General features: G+C 46.6%; 1 protein-coding gene across 6 annotated transcripts in view; it reads left to right on the top strand.

Moving 5' to 3' along the window:
• ACAP3 (ArfGAP with coiled-coil, ankyrin repeat and PH domains 3) overlaps positions 1–20,480 on the top strand; it is a 149,285-nt gene that overhangs the window by 69,132 nt on the left and 59,673 nt on the right. For all 6 annotated transcript variants that reach the window (XR_014528394.1, XM_083512960.1, XM_083512958.1 and 3 more), the window contains exons 5-9: positions 7,461–7,519; positions 10,606–10,789; positions 14,675–14,719; positions 16,338–16,433; positions 19,616–19,690. Coding sequence is in view for 5 of the 6 variants with exons in the window: in XM_083512960.1 (XP_083369086.1) it covers positions 7,461–7,519; positions 10,606–10,789; positions 14,675–14,719; positions 16,338–16,433; positions 19,616–19,690 (459 nt within the window). In the remaining variant the exon portion in view is untranslated. The remainder of the gene's footprint in view (positions 1–7,460; positions 7,520–10,605; positions 10,790–14,674; positions 14,720–16,337; positions 16,434–19,615; positions 19,691–20,480) is intronic.

Here is a 20,480-nt window from a genome sequence, read left to right as displayed (position 1 = left end):
GCATTATTCAGAAGAGCGGTTTTCCACAACCCACTGAGGAAGATAACAAGGCAATAACATTCAAAACTGTAACAATTCATTGCACATTTGTTCAGAATCCAAGTGAAACGATTTAGTATAATTATTTTGACAAAGCTGATGAACTTGGTCCGGCGATACCAGCTTTTTGAAGCCTCTTAGGGTACCCCCTGCCACCCCCTTGCCTCTTAGCAGCTCCCCCCAAAGGTAATTCTACTGCCCCCTGTGGCGGTGGGGAGTACTGCTCACTTTGGGAACTGCAGCTCTTTTTCACAAAAGCACCTGTTTCTGCCTTCCACACCAAATGAGAAATCCACAAAACTGCCGCCGCTTGCAACTCTCCTTTCCCAAGGGCATGCTGCTCCACACAGGGTCCTGCGCTCTCATGCGCGGAGATCTGTCTCCGGGGAATGTCTGTAGATTGACTCAAACATCTTTCTGCTGGGCGGCGAAGCCTGGAGCAATCTGGAGGGGGAGGAAAAGTTATTTTTAGTGGTTTTTTCTGTTTCTGTGCTTCGTGTCCTCCCCAACTCTTGTGTGTGCATGGGGGCGGGATTTAGCACGTTGGCTCATCCCCTGCTCCCTGTGTAAAGGCAGAGGGAGTCGTGAGGCTGCAAACAGTGCTCACTCTGGGTGTGCGGCGCACGAGGGTTTGGCCTTTCAGCATAATCGCAGAGAAGCACCGTCTTCTGTGGCAGCCTAAGTACCCCCCAAATGGGCGTTATGTGGAAGTGGCAGGGACAGAAACCGGGCAAGGCGGGGTGACTTCTGCTGGACCCCAAATCTGTTCAGTTCGGTCTTGTGACCTGGCAGCTTACCCTGGCAAAAAGGGGGTGGCATAAGTCACACTCTATTTCAAAGGCTTGTTTTCCTTCTGCTGGGAGTACATTTTCCCAGCTTCCAATCCTTAAGATTTATGGGCTAATTTCCGAGCCACGGGACGCGGGTGGCGCTGTGGGTTAAACCACAGAGCCTAGGACTTGCCAATCAGAAGCTCGGCGGTTCGAATCCCCGCAACGGGGTGAGCTCCCGTTGCTCGGTCCCTGCTCCTGCCAACCTAGCAGTTTGAAAGCACGTCAAAGTGCAAGTAGATAAATAGGTACCGCTCCGGTGGGAAGGTAAACAGCGTTTCCGTGTGCTGCTCTGGTTCGCCAGCTTAGTCATGCTGGCCACATGACCCAGAAGCTGTCTGCAGACAAACGCCAGCTCCCTCAGCCATTAAAGCGAGATGAGCGCCGCAACCCCAGAGTCGGTCACAATTGGACCTTTACCTTCCGAGCCACACATTTCGTCCCAGAAGTCATTTCGTGTAGGGATTTGTGAAGAGGGGCCATAGTGCACTTGCTTTGCATGCAGAAGGTTCCAGGGTCAATCCTCAGCATCACCAGTTAGTGGTGGGAGATATTCCTCTCCTCCCTGAGACTCTGGAGCGCCCAGTAGGCAACGCTGAGCTAGACAGACCAGTAATCTGAGTTGGTTTAAGGCAGTTTCATAGAACTGTAGAGTTGGAAGGGACCCATAGGATCATCTAGTCCAACCCCCTGCAATGCAGGAATTTGCAGCTGTCCCATATGGGGATCAAACCTGCAACCTTGGCATTATCAGCACCACACTCTCACCAACTGAGCTATCCAGTCAAAGTTTCCTATCTGTTTATTGAAACCAGCCCTTTACTTCAAACCATGAGGACTCGCGCCTTACTTTTATCTTTGCAGGAAATGTCGTAGCTCAGAGATAGAGTCAGCGTAAGGAGGTCTTCTACATGCTCCTTCCTAAGAATGAATTCCTCTAGCATCTCCAAGAAAAAGCCTTCACTGACCTCCAGCTGTTTCAGACTACAGCTCCCTGGGGCTGATGGGAGTTGTGGTCCAAAACATCAGGAAGGCACCAGGTTAGCCAAGGCGCCCTGAGAACATTGGGAGATTCAAACATGCCTTGCTCCTGCTTCGGAAATGAGACTGGGCCATTTGGAAGCCCAAAACCCAGGAGAGAAATGCAGGCGTTGAGGCTTTGGGAAGCATCCCTGCAAAAAGCCAGAGCAGTCAGCTCCCAGCTATTAAAGTCTCTGCCAGTTACGGATCGATAGCCTTTACTGTTTCAGGCTGCTGCACTTAGGGTAACGCAGCAATGCAATGGCATTAGGGATCGCATCAGTGCAGGAGCTCATGGATCTTTCCTCTGGGCCATTAAACGGCAAAGTGGAACTGCTATCTCCTCCCTGGCTGGCCAACTCCCTTCCTTGCAAGCCCTGCTGAAAATGTCCTTGCTTTTCCAAATGGCAAGGCAGAGATCCTGGTAGGAAGTGATGGGTGAACCTGACAATTTCTCATGTTTCCAATCAAAAGTTTGTTTCCACATTAGTACATGCCAAGGGCCTTCTGGCAGTTCCCTCATTGCGAGAAGTGAGGTTACAGGGAACCAGGCAGAGGGCCTTCTCGGTAGTGGCACCTGCCCTGTGGAACGCCCTCCCATCAGATGTCAAGGAAATAAACAACTACCTGACTTTTCAGATGACATCTGAAGGCAGCCCTGTTTTGGGAAGTTTCTTATGTTTGATGTTTTATTGTGTTTTTAATATTCAGTTGGGAGTTGCCCAGAGTGGCTGGGGAGGCCTGGCCAGATTGGCAGGGTATAAGTAACACATTGTTTATTGTTGTTGTTGTTGAAAATCCACCTGTATTTTAGAGCAAATCACCAGTGCACAGCTGCTTATGGATGGAACACTGGGTGGGCAGATCTTGATGTGGCTGTATTTCAGAGTTGGCACGAATGTTCTTCCTTTGCATTGTTTAAGAACACAGAAAGCTGTGTTATAAACTGCATCTAGATCAGTATTGTCTACTCTGACTGGCAGCAGTTCACTAGGGTTTTAGGCAGGGGACATTCCCAACCCTACCTGGAGAAGCCAGGGATTGAACCTGAGACCTTCTGCATGCAAAGCAGATGTTCTGCCACTGAGATGCATCCTGCTCTCCTTCATGTTGGTCGAACAACAAGAGGAGGACTGCTGATACGACAACCGTATTAAGATTGCAGGGGTGTGTGTGTGTATGAAAAGATGTGGCAAATGGTGCATGCACAGGAATCTCCATAGAATTCAGGAAAGGAAATGAAACGATGGGGGAAAAGAAATCTCTTTGCCTTCCCACATTTTGTTGAGAGGTGACCCCCGGAATTTTGGCACCCCAGACTCTCGCTTAGCTTGCCTCTGTGGCTGGGCTAGCTTTGCAACCAGGAAGCTTTAAGGATTAGCCCCTGATCCCGGAGGAAAATCTCCATCCAAAGTGACCAGCATCTGAGTGAGTCACATCCTGGAATCTTGATGACTTCTTTGGGGCTGAGAGATGGGTGGGAAGGCGAGACAGACTTTCTGGAAACTTTTTATTTCATACGAACCCTTCCAAGCATGGATCGGAAGCCCAAAAAACGACCGTGTTGTTAAAAATCAGACTTTAAAAAAAATAAAATAGTAAGCTGAGCTCTTTTTAAAAAACCCAATCAATTTAATTTGATTTTTTAAATAAATAAATGGAGGAGCCCTCTGCAAACCCTCTCCACAAGATATTGGCCAGTAGTCAATTCAATATTGCAGCTTATGGGGAAAGAGCTGATTTTCTTAAAGCATTGTGTCCAAGGGGTGTGTTTAACTTGGTTTTACTCAGTGTAGACCTATTGAAATCAATGGCTCTAAACAGCCCCATGGTCATCGATTTCAGTGGTCTACTCTGAGTAAATAAGGGAAGCGGGTGGCGCTGTGGTCTCATGTCAGGAGCTCAAACTTATCAGATAATTGAAGTCAGCTATCAAGGATGCGGGTGGCGCTTTGGGTTAAACCACAGAGCCTAAGGCTTGCCGATCAGAAGGTTGGCGGTTCGAATCCCCACAACGGGGTGAGCTCCTGTTGCTCGGTCCCTGCTCCTGCCAACCTAGCAGTTTGAAAGCACGTCAAAGTGCAAGTAGATAAATAGGTACCACTCCAGCGGGAAGATAAACGGCGTTTCCATGCGCTGCTCTAGTTCACCAGAAACGGCTTAGTCATGCTGGCCACATGACCTGGGAAAACAATGCGGACAAACGGCGGCTCCCTTGGCCTGTAAAGCGAGATTCCCACAGGCATCGGGTTGAACAATGGGAGAACAGGATGTTGGACTAGATAGGCCATCAGCCTGATCCAGCCACCGGGCTCTTCATATGTTCCCGTCCCCAAATCCTTGACACTAGTCTTGGCTGTTTTATTATATAGTTCTAGCTAAACGCTTACTGGTTCGATGTTTCTATGCAAATGGCTTTGTCAGTTTTGCCTGACAAAAGGGGGCAGCCTTCTTTATATGGCGCCAGTAGAAGTTGGAGCATGAGAAGATGGTGCCCTCTAGTGGTAGAAATGAGGAATTCAAATATACAGTGGTACCTCAGGTTAAGAACTTAATTCGTTCTGGAAGTCTGTTCTTAACCTGAAACTGTTCTTAACCTGAGGTACCACTTTAGCTAATGTGGCCTCCTGCTGCCGCCGCCGCACCACCACTACGCAATTTCTGTTCTCATCCTGAAGCAAAGTTCTTAACCCGAGGTACTATTTCTGGCTTAGCGGAGTCTGTAACCTGAAGCGTATGTAACCTGAAGCGTATGTACCCGAGGTACCACTGTAGACAGACCTTGTTCAAAATATTTGAGAAGTAAAGGTAAAGGTACCCCTGCCCGTACGGGCCAGTCTTGACAGACTCTAGGGTTGTGCGCTCATCTCACTCTAGAGGCCGGGAGCCAGCGCTGTCCGCAGACACTTCCGGGTCACGTGGCCAGTGTGACGAAGCTGCTCTGGCGAACCGGCACCAGAGCAGCACACGGAAACACCGTTTACCTTCCCGCTATAAAGCGGTACCTATTTATCTACTTGCACTTAAGGGTGCTTTCGAACTGCTAGGTGGGCAGGAGCTGGGACCGAACGACAGGAGCTCACCCCACCGCGGGGATTCGAACCGCCAACCATGCGATCGGCAAGTCCTAGGCGCTGAGGTTTTACCCACAGCGCCACCCGCGTCCCAGTTCTGCACAAAACATTTGAGAAGTAGTTCTGCGCAAAACATTTGGCAGCTGAAGTGCCTCTCAAGAAGACCCGAGTGGGAGGGAGGAATTGGGGACACAGACGTTCATTGGAGGAGGAGGCAGCTTGACCTCCCATCACACATCACCAGTCCAGAGGCTCAAGGAGAGCACCAGGTGCGAGTTTGTGTGTCCATCTTCAGACCAGAGGACTGGCCCTTTAAGACCCTTTAAATTCTCTCAAAGGGGTGGAGCCTGGAGGAGGTATAAAAGGCCTCTGTCTCCTCCCAATCTCTTTCAGAGCAAGTGGATCGCTGGGAGCTGTCCGTGGTCCAGCCATATGGCCTTGCTGCTTTTCCTGAGCAGAACACAACAGGGTTTGGGGTGTTTATCTTTTAAAAAGAAAACAATGGTTTAAACAGTGTTATTTTATTGCAGTGGTTCTCGAACTTTTTTCTCCGGGCTGCACTTTCGGAATAAAAATTTGCTCGTGCCACACCGAATTTTTAATTGATAAGAAATACATTGGAATTCAAAATGAAGCAACTCCTAGCAGCGCTTGATTTATAGCATAGAACAAAACTACATTAGAAAAGGGCCTTTTCGGTAGTGGCGCCCGCCCTGTGGAACGACCTCCCATCAGATGTCAAAACGATAAACAGCTACCTGACATTCAGAAGACATCTTAAGGCAGCCCTGTTCAGGGAAGTTTTTAATGTATGATATTTTAGTGTTTTTTGGTTTCTATGGAAGCCGCCCAGAGTAGCTGGGGAAACCCAGCCAGATGGGCAGGGTACAAATAATAAATTATTATTATTATTATTATTATTATTATTATTATTATTGGGCATCCAAAAAGTATAAAACAATGCATCTACATAAGAACATGACTCATGCCCAAAGTATAATGACAAACTACAACTAGGATTGTTCTCGGTATCGCTTGACGCTCTTGCTCCCATTTTGAAAAGATATCTATCCATATTGTGCAAATTTAAAAAACAACAACATTGATACTACACTACACTGAAATGTTTAAATGTTTCTTTGATGGTCTTTGAATCATTCTGCCACGCTTGCCATCCTCTCCTGCCACACCAGTGTGACACACCACACCCTTTGAGAACCAGTTTTATTGCCTTAAAAAAAAAAGTTTTAAAATGAAGCTTTGCTTTGCAATGAGAGAGAAATTCAATTGAATTCGCAGTTTTGTGTGTGATGGCACTCATGAAGTACCCTTGCCTCTTTTCTATGGCTGTCCTTGGTCGCCATTTTGTGCCGACACCCCTGGCACTCCTATCAAGATGCGAGCACCTCCTTTAAAAAAAAATTACAAAATAAACTGCACTACCTGGCAGCCTGCTTCTGAACACCAGTTTCTGGGGGGTCACAAGTGGGTAGAGCGATTTTGGACTCACAGGTACTGTTGGCAGTCTTTTCAGAGGCATCTGGTTGGCCACTGTGAGACCAGGAATCTGGACTAGGTGGGCCTTTGGCCTGATCCAGTAGCCAGGAGAAGCAGTGCTGTCGTGCTCAAGTTCTACTGTCTCTGAGACCAGGATGCAGGACTTTGGCCTGATTCAGCAGGGCTCGTTTTATGTTCTTAGTGGTGGTTTTTGTTGGTTGTTTGCAGTTTAGTAGCGCTGCAGAGAGCTTGCTGGGGAGACCATAAATAACAAGGAACTCAAAAATAACTTTAACAAGGTTTTAATAACAAAACAAAAACTCCTTTTACACTAAAGATAACAACAACAAACATGACCCAACCACCAACCCATCCCCCAGGGTAATGGGAGAGCTAGGTGCTGCTCCTTATATACCGTGTTTTTTGCTCTATAAGACTCACTTTTTCCCTCCTAAAAAGTAAGGGGAAGTGTGTGTGCGTCTTATGGAGCGAATGCAGGCTGCGCAGCTATCCCAGAAGCCAGAACAGCAAGAGGGATTGCTGCTTTCACTGCGCAGAAATCCCTCTTGCTGTTCTGGCTTCTGAGATTCAGAATATTTTTTTTCTTGTTTTCCTCCTCCAAAAACTTGTGGTGGTCTGGTGCGTCTTATAGAGCAAAAAATACGGTACTATGCCCAAATGCTGAGACAGCTTAATTAACACAACCGAGCAGCACCTGCAATGTTTCACAGCTGCAAGACTGGGTCTCGTTATTTGCCCTGGCCCTTAAAGACATACACAACTTGTGAAACAATAACGAACCTTCACATTTTACAGTGACCATTCAACAATTTTATCCTATTGAGAAGCGTTTCTGGGGCAATCCTTAGAAGAACACCACTTTCAGCAGCACCTCTGCTCCCGTGCTATCTGGTGACATTTAAGATCTTGGATTAAGTGAGTTTTCTTCACATATTCTTACTTGCTTTCTCTTCCCTGCTTCCTCTTCCCTCTGCCTTAGATCCTTTTCGACCAGGCTCAGAGGTCTGTCCGGCAACAGTTGCACAATTTCGTGAAAGAGTGAGTATCTGTTTCTTTTGTGTGTGTATATTTTGAAGGAGGGGAGGGTCGAATCTGTCATAGTGGATCACAGCACATGCCACTGATAATAACCAGGTGAGATCAACTGGAAGATCTGTTAGGATGGCTGTAAGGATGGGCTGCGAAGGGGGCGTACCTCGGTTTTTGAACGTCTCCGTTGACGAACATTTCGGTTTTCGAATGCCATAAACCCGGAAGTAAATGCTTCGGTTTTCAAACACGCCTCATAAGTTGAACGTGCCACGCGTCTTCCACTGAATGCAAGATCCTGAGGCCTAGCTGTCAGCTATTGAGTTTTCAGTTTTGGAACGTTTCAGAACTCGAATGGTCTTCCGGAACGGATTACGTTCGAAAACCAAGGTACAGCTGTATATAGCAAACACAGAATAGCAATGTGTATGGCAGGGAAGCTCAAACACTGACGCATCAAAATAATTACCCTTATTTTCATCAGTGGGAAAGGAGAATGGCAATGGCTTAGTAGCAGAGCATCTGATTTGCATGCAGAAGGTCCTGGGTTCATTACCCAGCTTCTCCAGGTAGGGTTGGGAAGAACTCCTGCCTGAAACCCTGGAGATCTTCTGCCAGTCAGTTTAGACACTATTGACCTAAAGGTAAAGGGACCCCTGACCATTAGGTCCAGTCACGGACGACTCTGGGGTTGCGGCGCTCATCTCGCTTTATTGGCCGAGGGAGCCGGCGTACAGCTTCCGGGTCATGTGGCCAGCATGACTAAGGTGCTTCTGGCGAACCAGAGCAGCACATGGAAACACCGTTTACCTTCCCGCCAGAGCAACCTATTTATCTATTTGCACTTTGACGTGCTTTCAGACTGCTAGGTTGGCAGGAGCTGGGACCGAGCAACGGGAGCTCACCCTGTTGCGGGGATTCAAACCTCCGACCTTCTGATCAGCAAGTCCTAGGTTCAGTGGTTTAACCCACATCATGGACCAATAGTATAAGGAAGCCTCTTGCAGCAAGGGAAGGGGTGCAGCTCAGCCGTGGAGCATCTGCTCTGCATGCAGAAGGCCCCAGGTTCAATCTCTGGCATCTCATGGTAGGGCTGGGAATCTCCCCCTTGTGAAACCCTGGACAGCTGCAGCCAGTCAGTGTAGATTCTGTTGAGCTAGATGGGCCCAGTGGCTGTATATCACAGCTTCCTATGTTCCTGAATGGGCAGGTTTGTAGTCCTTATGGTTGCAAAGTTGTCCTTGGAAGTGCCTGAGCAAGGCCTGCTGACATCTTATGCGGAAGGTCCCAGGTTCAACAGGTAGGGTTGGGAAGAGAAGCGCTCCCAGTCAGTGTTGACGGCCCTCAGCTGGGTGTATTCAGAACAGGCCAACTTCCTGTGTTCCTAATGTTGTGGAGGGCACACACCTCCTTTGAGCTCCTAATCCTCTTTAAATAAAAGAAAAAGGGGCAGGTACGGAGACGACATCGTAAGCCACAGAATATAGGTCAGTGAGGCAGCCGAGGCCTTCAGCTAAGTAAGAGCCTGTTTCTATGGGAACAGGCCGTAGACGCGGAGCCTGTCAGGCACTGCAGGCGACTTCATCAAGTGGGTGGGAGGGGGAGAACAAGGGGGGAACATGGACCTCCTAGCACCCTCCCTGCTGCTGAAGGAGTTCAGGCCTCCTTCACCTTCCCCAAAATTTCTGAGGTGCTCAAATTCCGGCTGACATAACCACTTGGTGGGGCAAGAAGGATGAATAAGAGGGGATTTGAAAGCCAGTTTTTGGAGCCGTGCTTGATCTCGCATGTTGGTTCCCATCCCTCATGCCTGCCAGCCTGTGTGGCTGTTTGTAGACCATAAACTCATAGAACTGTAGAGTTGGAAGGGATTGTGTGGATCATCTAGTCCAAGGCAGGAACTTCGGCTGACCCAAGGCTAGGAAAATCTGCTGCATGCTCCTCCTTGAGCTTTTTAGAAGAAGGGTGAAATAATACAAAAATGTAACTAATCATAATTCTTTGGGTTTGGGGACTCTTTAACAAAAAAATAATAATTTCCACAGATATAATCCCTCCTGAGCTGCATTCTTAATTTTCTGTCTGGGGAAGGAGGCTAAGGTATGCATGGGGTTACATGCCGTCTAGATTATGGATATGATTGCTGCCCTATAATGTTAGGAGAGCAGCTGGAGCAGCTGGATTAGGCCGCCCCGCCCCCTTCACAATCCTCTTTGCACATCTGGGGGGGGGCAGGCTTGGTGTCTACTCCAGCCGTATGTTTCCATGAGGACTAGGAAAGTGAAAATAAAATCAAGAGCAGGCGCTGTAAAGCAGCTAGAAAATGACGGCGCTTCCATTGCTGGCTCAAAATTGGAAAACGCAAGAAGTGCCAACAGTGGAGGAATGGCAGATGAAGATGGTGGACTTTTGGGAGCTAGCTGACCTGACCGGAAGAGTCCGTGACCAGAAGGAGGAGGAGTACCAGGAGGAATGGAAGAAATTTAAAGACTATTTAGCTAAATATGCTAAGATAATCTAAATAGAAATACTTGCAAGTACCAGATTAGCCTAGGATTTAAATATGTGATGTTATGGAATAATATGTTTAAAGTTAAAATGAAAAGAAAGAAAGATGTTAATTGACTAAGTAAATTTTATGTGAAAATAGTTTTGGAAAACTGTTACAATGATATGCATTGAAACTCAGCTAGGGGGAGTCAAGGAAGTCACTCAACAATGTAAACAAAAGTAGAATTACTACACTTAAGATTTATGTTTGTTCGTTTATTTGTTTGTCTGTTTATAAATATGGAAAATCAATTTAAAAAATTGGAAAAAAGAAAGAAAGAAAAGGACAGCGCTTCCCATTGGGGCATCTGGTTGGCCAGTGTGAGAACAGAGCGCTGGACTAGATGGGCCTTTTGGCTTCATACAGCAGCCAGGCTCTTCTTAACGTTTTCCTTGCTTTTAGATATAGCATTGTTTTTGAATTCTTTTTATTGCATGATGCTTTTACTTTATTTCTTCAGCGGGAAGTGATTGGTAAGTAAACAGATTCTCTCTTTCTTTTTTAACGGGAAGCAATTTCGTAAATGAGTAAAATTACCTTGCAGTGACGTCCGGAAATTCAAGGAGACCAAAAAACAGTTCGATAAGGTACGGGAAGACATGGAGATTGCCTTGGTCAAGAACGCACAAGCTCCGCGGCACAAGCCCCATGAGGTCGAAGAGGCCACTGGCACCTTGACAATCACCAGGAAATGCTTCCGACACTTAGCCCTCGACTACGTCTTACAGGTGAGGTCTTCCCCTAGACAGCCCTGCTAAGGCTGAAATTCTCCCAAGTGGAACTTTTTCAAGAATAGCTCAGTCAGTAGAGCATGAGACTCTTCATCTCAGGGTCATGGGTTTGAGCCCCACGTTGGGTAAAGATTCATGCATTGCAGTGGGTTGGACTAGATGACCCTAGGGCCCCTTCCAACTCTATAGAATTATATTATTCTAAATACCTGTTATTAACTCTTTTATAGACACTTTTAATATTGCGTTTCATAGTTTTGTGAGCAGCTTCGAGGTTTCTTTTATAAATTAAGCGGTGTGTAAATTTTGAATAATAATAATAATCCACTTCTGAATGGACCCATTGAAATAAATGGATCTAAGTTAGCCATGGGCAGTGTGGTGTAGTGGTTAGAATGCTGGATTAGGACCTGGGAGACCTTGAAGCTCACCTTGGCCCAGTCACTCGCTCTCAGCTTAACCTACCTCACAGGGTTATTGTGAGGATAAATGGGGGTCAATGTCCATTGCCTGGAGCTCCTTAGTAAAGGTAAAGGGACCCCTGACCATTAGGTCCAGTCGTGACCGACTCTGGGGTTGTGGCGCTCACCTCGCTTTATTGGCCGAGGGAGCCTGTGTACAGCTTCCGGGTCATGTGGCCAGCATGACTAAGCCACTTCTGGCGAACCAGAGCAGCGCACGAAAACACCATTTACCTTCCCGCTGGAGCGGTACCTATTTATCTACTTGCACTTTGACGTGCTTTCGATCTGCTAGGTTGGCAGGAGCTGGGACAGATAATGGGAGCTCACCCTGTCGCGGGGATTTGAACCGCCGACCTTCTGATTGGCAAGTCCTAGGCTCTGCGGTTTAACCCACAGCGCCACCCGTGTCCCTAGGAAAGGTAAACATAATAAATGCCACTACTCTGAGCAGGGATAGTGTTGGAGGAAACCCCCTGGCCTGATATAAGATAGCATCTTGACTGGACATGTATTTGCAAGGACTGGACTGCTGCTCAACATCAAGCCTTTTCCTGCGAACCCACCCTCGGGAATTGTGGAATCGTTACTCGCCCGAGAAGCGATTTCCGGACCGATTTCTCCTCCCGCGTCGCTTGTAATGGCTTTGTGTTGTGCTACAAACTAGAGTCAAAGCTAATATTGATCCAAGCTGTTCCATTAGCTCCCCCCCCTCTTCCCACCCTTTTATAGTGAAACCATCTGCTGACACCTTCTGTCTCATCCTGGGACAGCTAACGCTGTCATATCCTGTTGATCACCAGGGATGAGCAGGGTGGGCGGGGGGGGGGGGGGGCAGAGAGATGAGGAAGAGAAGATGTTGAATAATAATAAAAATAATAAATTGTTATTTATATCCCGCCTTCCCCAGCTGAAGCTGGGCTCAGAGCGGCTAACAACAATAAAAGTAACACAGCATTCTAAAACCAATTCATTCTAAAATCAATTCAAAATCAAATTTATGGCAACCATTGGGCTAGAGTTCTGTGAGGATTACCAAAGGACTGTGCCTTGGCCAAAGGCCTGGTGGAACAGCTCTGTCTTGCAGGCCCTGCGGAAAGATGTCAAGTCCCGCAGGGCCCTAGTCTCTTGTGACAGAGCGTTCCACCAGATTGGAGCCACGGCCAAAAAAGCCCTGGCTCTGGTTGAGGCCAGCCTAACCTCCCTGTGGCCCGGGATCTCCAAGATGTTTTTGTTTGAAGACCGTAAGGCCCTCCGTGGGACATACCAGGAGAGGCGGTCCCGTAGGTCAGAACTGTCCTCTTTGCCTCCGCTGGTGACAAAATGGGACTGGGGAAAGTGTCTAGCTCCCAGGAGTCACCATAATTATGCACCAACTGATTTTGTTTATTCATTTCACGGTCTGGGGTCGATGGTCCCATGGAAGCCATAGAACCCATTGGGGGCTGGGCCAGCCATTGCCTCTCAACCTAACCTACCTCACAGGGTTGTTGTGCAGAGTTGAAATGGAGAGGCAGAGCAGTGGGTATGCTACCTTGAGCTCCCTGGGAGGCAAGAATGGGATATAAATGTAATACAGTGGTACCTTGGGTTACATATGCTTCAGGTTACATACGCTTCAGGTTACAGACTCCGCTAACCCAGAAATATTACCTCAGGTTAAGAACTTTGCTTCAGGATGAGAACAGAAATTGTGCTCCAGCGGTGTAGCGGCAGCAGGAAGCCCCATTAGCTAAAGTGGTGCTTCAGGTTAAGAACAGTTTCAGGTTAAGTACAGACCTCTGGAACGAATTAAGTACTTAACCTGAGGTACCACTGTAATAAGTGATGATGATGGTGGTGGTGATAAAAGAGTCAATCCTGCTTCTGTGTGGATTTAAAATCCTTATACAGTGGTACCTCGGGTTACAGATGCTTCAGGTTACAGACTCCGCTAACCCGGAAGTAGTACCTCAGGTTAAGAACTTTGCTTCAGGATGAGAACAGAAATTGCACAGCGGCAGTGTGGCGGCAGCAGGAGGCCCCATAAGCTAAACTGGTACTTCAGGTTAAGAACAGTTTCAGGTTAAGAACGGACCTCTGGAACGAATTAAGTTCTTAACCCGAGGTACCACTGTAATTCCATATGGAAATACAGGGTTGTATCCAACTCAGATCTGCTCTGTGAATTTTCATGAGGAAATCAACCAATCAATTGCGAGCAGATGTAAAAATGTGAGAAATTGAAGTTAGGAAATTGAGAGAAACCTAAATTGACAGATTTCCCCATTCCTAAGGACAAGGCAGTTTTTCCTTCTTGCTTCTCCAGGGCTTCTGGTTTTTGGAGGTATATTGCTACTGAACATGGAGGCTCCATTTTGTTATCACAGTCAATGGCTTCTGATAGATCTACCCACCATGAATGATCTAATCCTGTTGTTGTTTTTTGAAAAAGGTCATATGGAGGAAGTAGCTTGTGCTGTTCAAACCTAATAATCCCATATGTAACCGTAATGGCAGGAGTGGAGATCATTTTTTCAGCCTGAGGGCCATGTTTCCTTCTGGGCAATCTCCCAAGGGCCATGTCCCAGTGCTGGGCAGGGCTAGAGGCAAAAGTGGGCGGAGCAAGGGCTGTAAATGTAAATATTACCTTCGTACTGTAGGCTAGTTTCTAGAAACACCCTTCATCATCCTTGCAAACAAGAGGCATTATTGGAATTCAGGGACACGGTCCAGTCAGGCTAAAACACTCAAGGCGGGGGTCTGTGGTGAGGGGTTGTAGCTTGGGGAAAATTCTGAGGCCCAGACAGAGAGATCTAGAGGGCCACCATTTCGCCTCTGGGCCTGACAGGGTCCAAATCTTCTCTGGCTCGGTTTGCAATTTATATAGGAACCAGCCTCTCTGAAGTGGCCCTTCCTCCTACAAGTTGGCCGCACACAAAACCTTTTGCCAAACTCAACCGTTGCCAAGCCGTTCTTCGTTTGCTTTCAAAAATCCACATTGTAGCAATTTTAGCAACAGGATGCGAAACTGGGAAATATACATATATATTGGCAACCAGGAACAACCAGAAGTAGTATCTCAGTTTTGCCACAAGGTGGCTCCATGGTGCTGAAGTTTGCCAGCATTATAACTTTTTGAGAGCAAACTTTCCTTCTTGTTTCTGGTGTTCGGAAGATGAATGCCATTGTTTAGGTTAACTACTCTGCCTTGGTTTCCCGCCCCCTCTCTAAAATGTTTCGCACTTCTGCAAAGACCGTGACCTGCCCTGTGTCACCCAGTGAACTTCATGGCCAAGTTGGGATTCGAACCCTGCTCTCCCAGCTCCTAGTCTAGCCCTCTACTGGCTCTTGCTTGTATTTTTGGAGGGCTCCCAGGGAGCAGCCTGGCTACTCTGTTGGCTACCCAGAAACCTCACCCCCCTTCTTCTTTTGCTTATAGATCAATGTCCTCCAAGCCAAGAAGAAATTTGAAATCCTCGATGCGGTAAGAACTGTTCTGAGCTCTCCTTGCTGCCCCTGGCTTCACCCAAACTGTGGGTAAATTGCAGCTCCCAGCATGCCTTGCAGAGGGACGCCATGTTTGCTAAGGAGGTTGCTGTGTGGGTAACGTTCTCCTGCCCATTAAGTTAAAATGTGTTGATCCATTAGGCTCTTCTTAAGTTGCATCCAACTGTGCTTTACTCAGAGTAAAAAGGTAAAGGTACCCCTGACCATTAGGTCCAGTCGCGGACGACTCAGGTTGCGGCACTCATCTCGCTTTACTGACCAAGAGAGCCGGTGTTTGTCCGCAGACAGCTTCCGGGTCATGTGGCCAGCATGACTAAGCCGCTTCTGGGGAACAAGAGCAGCGCACAGAAACGCCGTTTACCTTCCCGCTGGAGTGGTACCTATTTACAGTGGTGCCTCGCAAGACGAAAAGAATCCGTTCTGTGAGTCTCTTCGTCTAGCGGAGCAAGCCCATTGACGGATTAGCGGATTAGCGCTATTAGCGCTATTAGTGGCTTTTAGCGGCTTTTAGCGGCTTATCGGCTTAGCAGATAAGCGGATAAGCGGCTTAGCAGCTTAGAAAAGGGGGGGGGGGGAAGGAAAAAAACCCCGCAGGAACTTGCAAGACATTTTCGTCTTGCGAAGCAAGTCCATAGGAGATTCGTTTTGCGAAGCACCTCCAAAATGGAAAACTCTTTCGTCTAGCGAGTTTTCCGTCTTGCGAGGCATTCGTCTTGCGGGGCACCACTGTATCTACTTGCACTTTGACATGCTTTTGAACTGCTAGGTTGGCAGGAGCAGGGACCGAACAATGGGAGCTCATCCCGTCGCGGGGATTCGAACCACTGACCTTCTGATCGGCAAGCCCTGGGTTCAGTGGTTTAGACTACAACGCCACCCACATCCCACTCTTACTCAGAGTAATGGGCCAAAGTTAGTCACGCACGTTAACTTCAGTGGATCTACTCTGAGTAGGACTAGCATTGGATACAACCCTATGACTGGATTGGAAGATAGACTGAGGTTCTGGAGATCTGCGGTTGTATCAAGCATTGCTCCTACTCAGAGCAGACCTATTGAAATTAATGGGCATGACTAAATCAGGCCCATTCATTTCAGTGGGCTGAACTCTAAATAAGGCTTAGTTTGATCAAGCCCTTAATTATTTTGACATAAGCCAGTTGCCTCTGCTACACTCCTTTTGACGCCTGCTTAAAGCATTTTTGTTTAGGCAAGCCTGAACTGACAAGTAATATCTATAATAATAATAATAATAATAATAATAATAATAATAATAATTATTTATTACTCACACTCACAATCTGACCAGGCCTCTCCAGCCACTCTGGGCGGCTTCCAACAGAATATTAAAAATGTTGGTGTGTAAAAATCTTTTTTTTACTATTAATTTTAATTACTATAAATGTTTTAAATCGTTCTAACTTGTTTTTACTTATAATTTTAATATTTTCTTGTGAAGCGCTTGGAGGTTTTATTGCAGTCGAACAGTATATTTGTGGGGTATTTTTTTAAAAAAATCAAATAAATGCTCTTATATCAATGGGTGGCATCCACTCAGAGTAGACCCATAGACATGTTCTTCTTTTCTCCTCCAGATGCTGTCCTTCATGCAGGCTCAGTACACCTTTTTCCAGCAGGGCTACAGCCTTCTTCACGAACTGGACCCCTATATGAAGAAGCTGGCCACTGAGGTAAGAAGCAATAGGAAGGTAAGGAGCTTCAGAATGAGCCAGGGTATTGAGCCAGGGCCGAGTTGAGCCTTCAAATGCCCTGGCTTGTACTGAACTTGCTAACCATGGTTTCCCGGTAGTAGTTGTAGTAGTAGTAGTAGTAATTTATTATTTATACCCCGCCCATTTGGCTGGGTTTCCCCAGCCACTCTGGGCGGCTCCCAACAAATGATTAAAAACATCAAACATTAAAAAACTTCCCTAAACAGGGCTTCAGATGTCTTATAAACGTCAGATAGTTGTTTATTTCTTTGACATCTGATGGGAGATTGTTCCACAGGGTGGGCACCACTACCAAGAAGGTCCCCTGCCTGGTTCCCTGTATTAGGCCTTTAACGGTCAGCACCAACACTTTGAATTGTGCTCAGAAACATACTGGGAGCCAATGTAGGTCTTTCAGGACCGGTGTTATATGGTTTTGGCGGCCACTCCCAGTCACCACTCTAGCTGCCGCATTCTGGATTACTTGTAGTTTCTGGGTCACCTTCAAAGCCCCACGTAGAGTGTGTTGCAGTAGTCCAAGCGGGAGATAACCAGAGCATGCACCACTCTGGCAAGACAGTCCGCGGGCAGGTAGGGTCTCAGCCTGCGTACCAGGTGGAGCTGGTAGACAGCTGCCCTGGACACAGAATTGGGACGAAACGGGAGACATTGGCTTGCATCCAACTAAATCCTTCTTGGAGCAGACTTATAGAATAATAATAATAATAATAATAATAATAATAATAATAATAATAATAATAAATTTTATTTATATCCCGCCCTCCCCAGCCAAAGCCGGGCTCAGGGCGGCTAACAACAATCAAATAATCAAACAATCAAATAATCTAACATTCTAAAACATTTCATTATAACAATTAATTAAAATCAAATTAATGGCAACCGTTAAGCAAAGTTCTGTGCAGAAGAAGAATGGACCTAAGTTAGCCATGTTCTTGAACAGCAATGGGTCTACTTCGAGTAAGGTCAATGTTGGCTACATCCATAGCTGTCAACTTTTCTCTTTTCTTGCGAGGAATCCTATTTGGAATAAGGGAATTTCCCTTTAAAAAAGGGAAAAGTTGACAGCTATGGCTACATCACTGTAAATTAGAGGGTGTGTGTGTGTGTAATGGCTTCTCCATCATTCTTCAAACCCGTGGGTCCTCCCGGAAGGTGAAAGCAGGAGAAGAAACAACAGGGGGAAGGAGTCACTTGAAACACAAAGGAACAACGACATAACCAGAACCCCTTTTCTAATAGGTCTATGCACCGTAGTTGCACAGTTGCTAGGAAACAACAGGCAGGAAAAAAAAAACATTTTATCTCCACCAAGACCCTCAGCGGTTTTCAAGTGGTCCTGGGGGTGTAGGGATGTGCTTGTGAGGGGAAGGCCTGGCAGCGACTGCCATAGGCCTGTCAATGCTTGCTTTAAGGCCTTCACCTCTGGGCCTCTGTTGCTACAAGCCCCTGCGGGGATCGTTCGTGCCCCTGACGTCAACTCTGGATAAGAGCCTCCCAGCTAATCCTCAGAGCTGTCGCAAAGCATCAGCGTGCTAATCTCTCAGGTGCCCTCACGTGGCGGTTGTGCCCTGGCCAGCCCCTGCAAGGTTTCTGCGTCTCTCTTGACGTCTTCGGCCTTGCTCAGGAGGGCGGGAGTGGCTGGGAAGCAGTGGAGCAAACTCGATTGTTTGGCTTTGATAGAATCGGGGCCACTGGACCAAGCTGCTCTGCACCCCAAAAGACTCTAAGAAGCTTTCTTTATACAGAACCAGTCCATTAGAAATGTCGGATTGGAAGCTGCCTAGTTCAAAATCTGACCATTGGTCCATCTAGCAGAGATTTCATGGGCACCTGCCATTTATGTCCTAGTTGAGATTCTTGCATTGCAGGGGCTTGGACTAGATGACTCTCTACAGTTCTATGATTCCATGACTGGCAGTGCTATAAGCGTGGTTTAATTGTGCAGTGTGGATGTGACCTCAGAGTCAGATGAGAGGCATCCCTTGCCTTGCCTACCCAGCCTCCATTTAGGGATTTTAAAGTGAAGAGTGCAGTATTGTGCCAAGAGATTCTTAACATGAGTTTTTTACTTCGCCAGCAGAACCAGAGACATTTTTACTCTCCCTCCCCCCTTAGATGGGTTTTATTTTGTTTTAGATTTCACATTTGTGTCTGCTGGTTTGCATAGTTTTAAACCTGTTTACTGCCCGGTTATAGCGCAGTATATAAATACCGGGTGATATATACATTTAAAGCACTTTTATGCCACTTCAGTCATCATAGCTCATCCAAAGAAATCCTGGGAACTGATTTGATTGGTTTGATTTATTATATTGCTGTGCCGCTTTTCACTCTGCTGAATTCCAAAGTGGCTTACAAACAATCAGCAGCAACAGGAAGATAGAACATAATAGAATATCACAAATACAGCATGAATCATATAGAATAATCAAAACAATTACAATCTATAAAACACGACTAAAAAATAAGCTAAACATCACACACAAAAATCACAAAAAAGAGAAATAAGATGCAACGAAGGTGTATGGAGTGTATAATTTTGTTTTGTATTTGAAAACCAGTAATACACACACACACACACACACACACACACACACATCACAATTGAAGCAAAAGTCATATTGTATGATTAACAAATCAGTACAGCTCTTATACTGTAATCTATAAAACAATATCAACGACATTATCAATATAGCAACCGAAAGGAAAACTAAACACTGTTAGGTTTATACGCACAATTTTAAGTGTGCTATATCCTGCCCTTTTTTGCCAAAGGAGCCCAGAGCAGTTAGGAGACACCCCCAACTCACAGAGCTACAATTCCCAGCACCTTTAACAAGCTGCAGTTCCCAGGATTCTCTGGGAGAAACCATGACTATTTAAAGTGGTATATGAGTACTTTGACTAGATAGTGTGGATGTCACCTATAACTATTAAGTACACTTACTATACTTACAAGGTACAGAGGGTAAGTATAACAGGCTTACTCTTTACATATGATTAACATGTTTGGAGAGCGAATGTGCTTTCGATCTTCCCTCATTTTAAGCCCTTGATGTAGGTAAGCCTAGAGAGGCATGAAGCAAAGGACAGAGGGGAAAACCTCACAACTCTGTTTCCCCCCCTCTTCTTGCTTGTAGCTGGACCAGTTGGTGATCGACTCTGCTGTGGAGAAGAGGGAAATGGAACACAAACATGCACTTATTCAGCAACGGGTGAGTCTTACCGGCCGTGAATGATTGCTGGTGGCTCAAGGAAGCTTATGAAAGTAGGCTAAGGTGATGATGTCCCGCCCTTTTACTCTGTCCCAGGATTTGACTAGGAGAGCCAGGCAGCAATCTGTTCTTCTGGCTAGTGTACATGCATGGGCTGTCACAGCACATGTGCGCCAAGGTGTAAGACTGCGAGGCTTGCTAGATCAGACTCCAATACGTTGCTCCCAGCCAGATGCCTCTGGTAACTGTTATGAGAGAAAAATAACCATTGGTCATGAGCCCCACAGCACCAATGGGGTTTGGTTTGGATTGACAGGAGGAGGAAGCAGTCTGTGTGTCTGTCTGTGTTTGGGCATGTGTATCTAAGATGGAGGAGTGGGGATCTCTCCCCACCCACCCAAACTTCAGCCACATAGGAAGAGGGAGCAGAGATTCGTTTTTTAAATTGCATTTTTATCCCGCTTACTCCTCCAAGGAGGTCAAGACTGAACCAGGTTGAAATGCACATGGTTCTTCCTTGTTTAATCCCCACAACAAACCCGTGAAGTAGTTTAGGTCACACCCAGTGAGCTTCATGGCCAAGTAGGGATTTGATTCCTGGTCTCCCAGGTCATAATCTGGCACTCGAAATACTACAGTACATTGCCAGCTCTTCACACTCTCTGATCTTCCTGCAGTGGAATCAGGGCTTTGATCAGCAAGAGGAGGAGGAGGCAGAGCCGGAGACTTTTTAAACCCCGTCATAATGAAGGGCTTTAAAGGTAAAGGGACCCCTGACCATTAGGTCCAG

The sequence above is a fragment of the Podarcis liolepis genome (assembly GCF_965112155.1).
Source record: "Podarcis liolepis genome assembly, chromosome: 7".
Classification (NCBI taxonomy): domain Eukaryota; kingdom Metazoa; phylum Chordata; class Lepidosauria; order Squamata; family Lacertidae; genus Podarcis; species Podarcis liolepis.
Note: the sequence above shows the minus strand (reverse complement) of the source record. Positions and strands in the feature narration are given on the sequence as shown.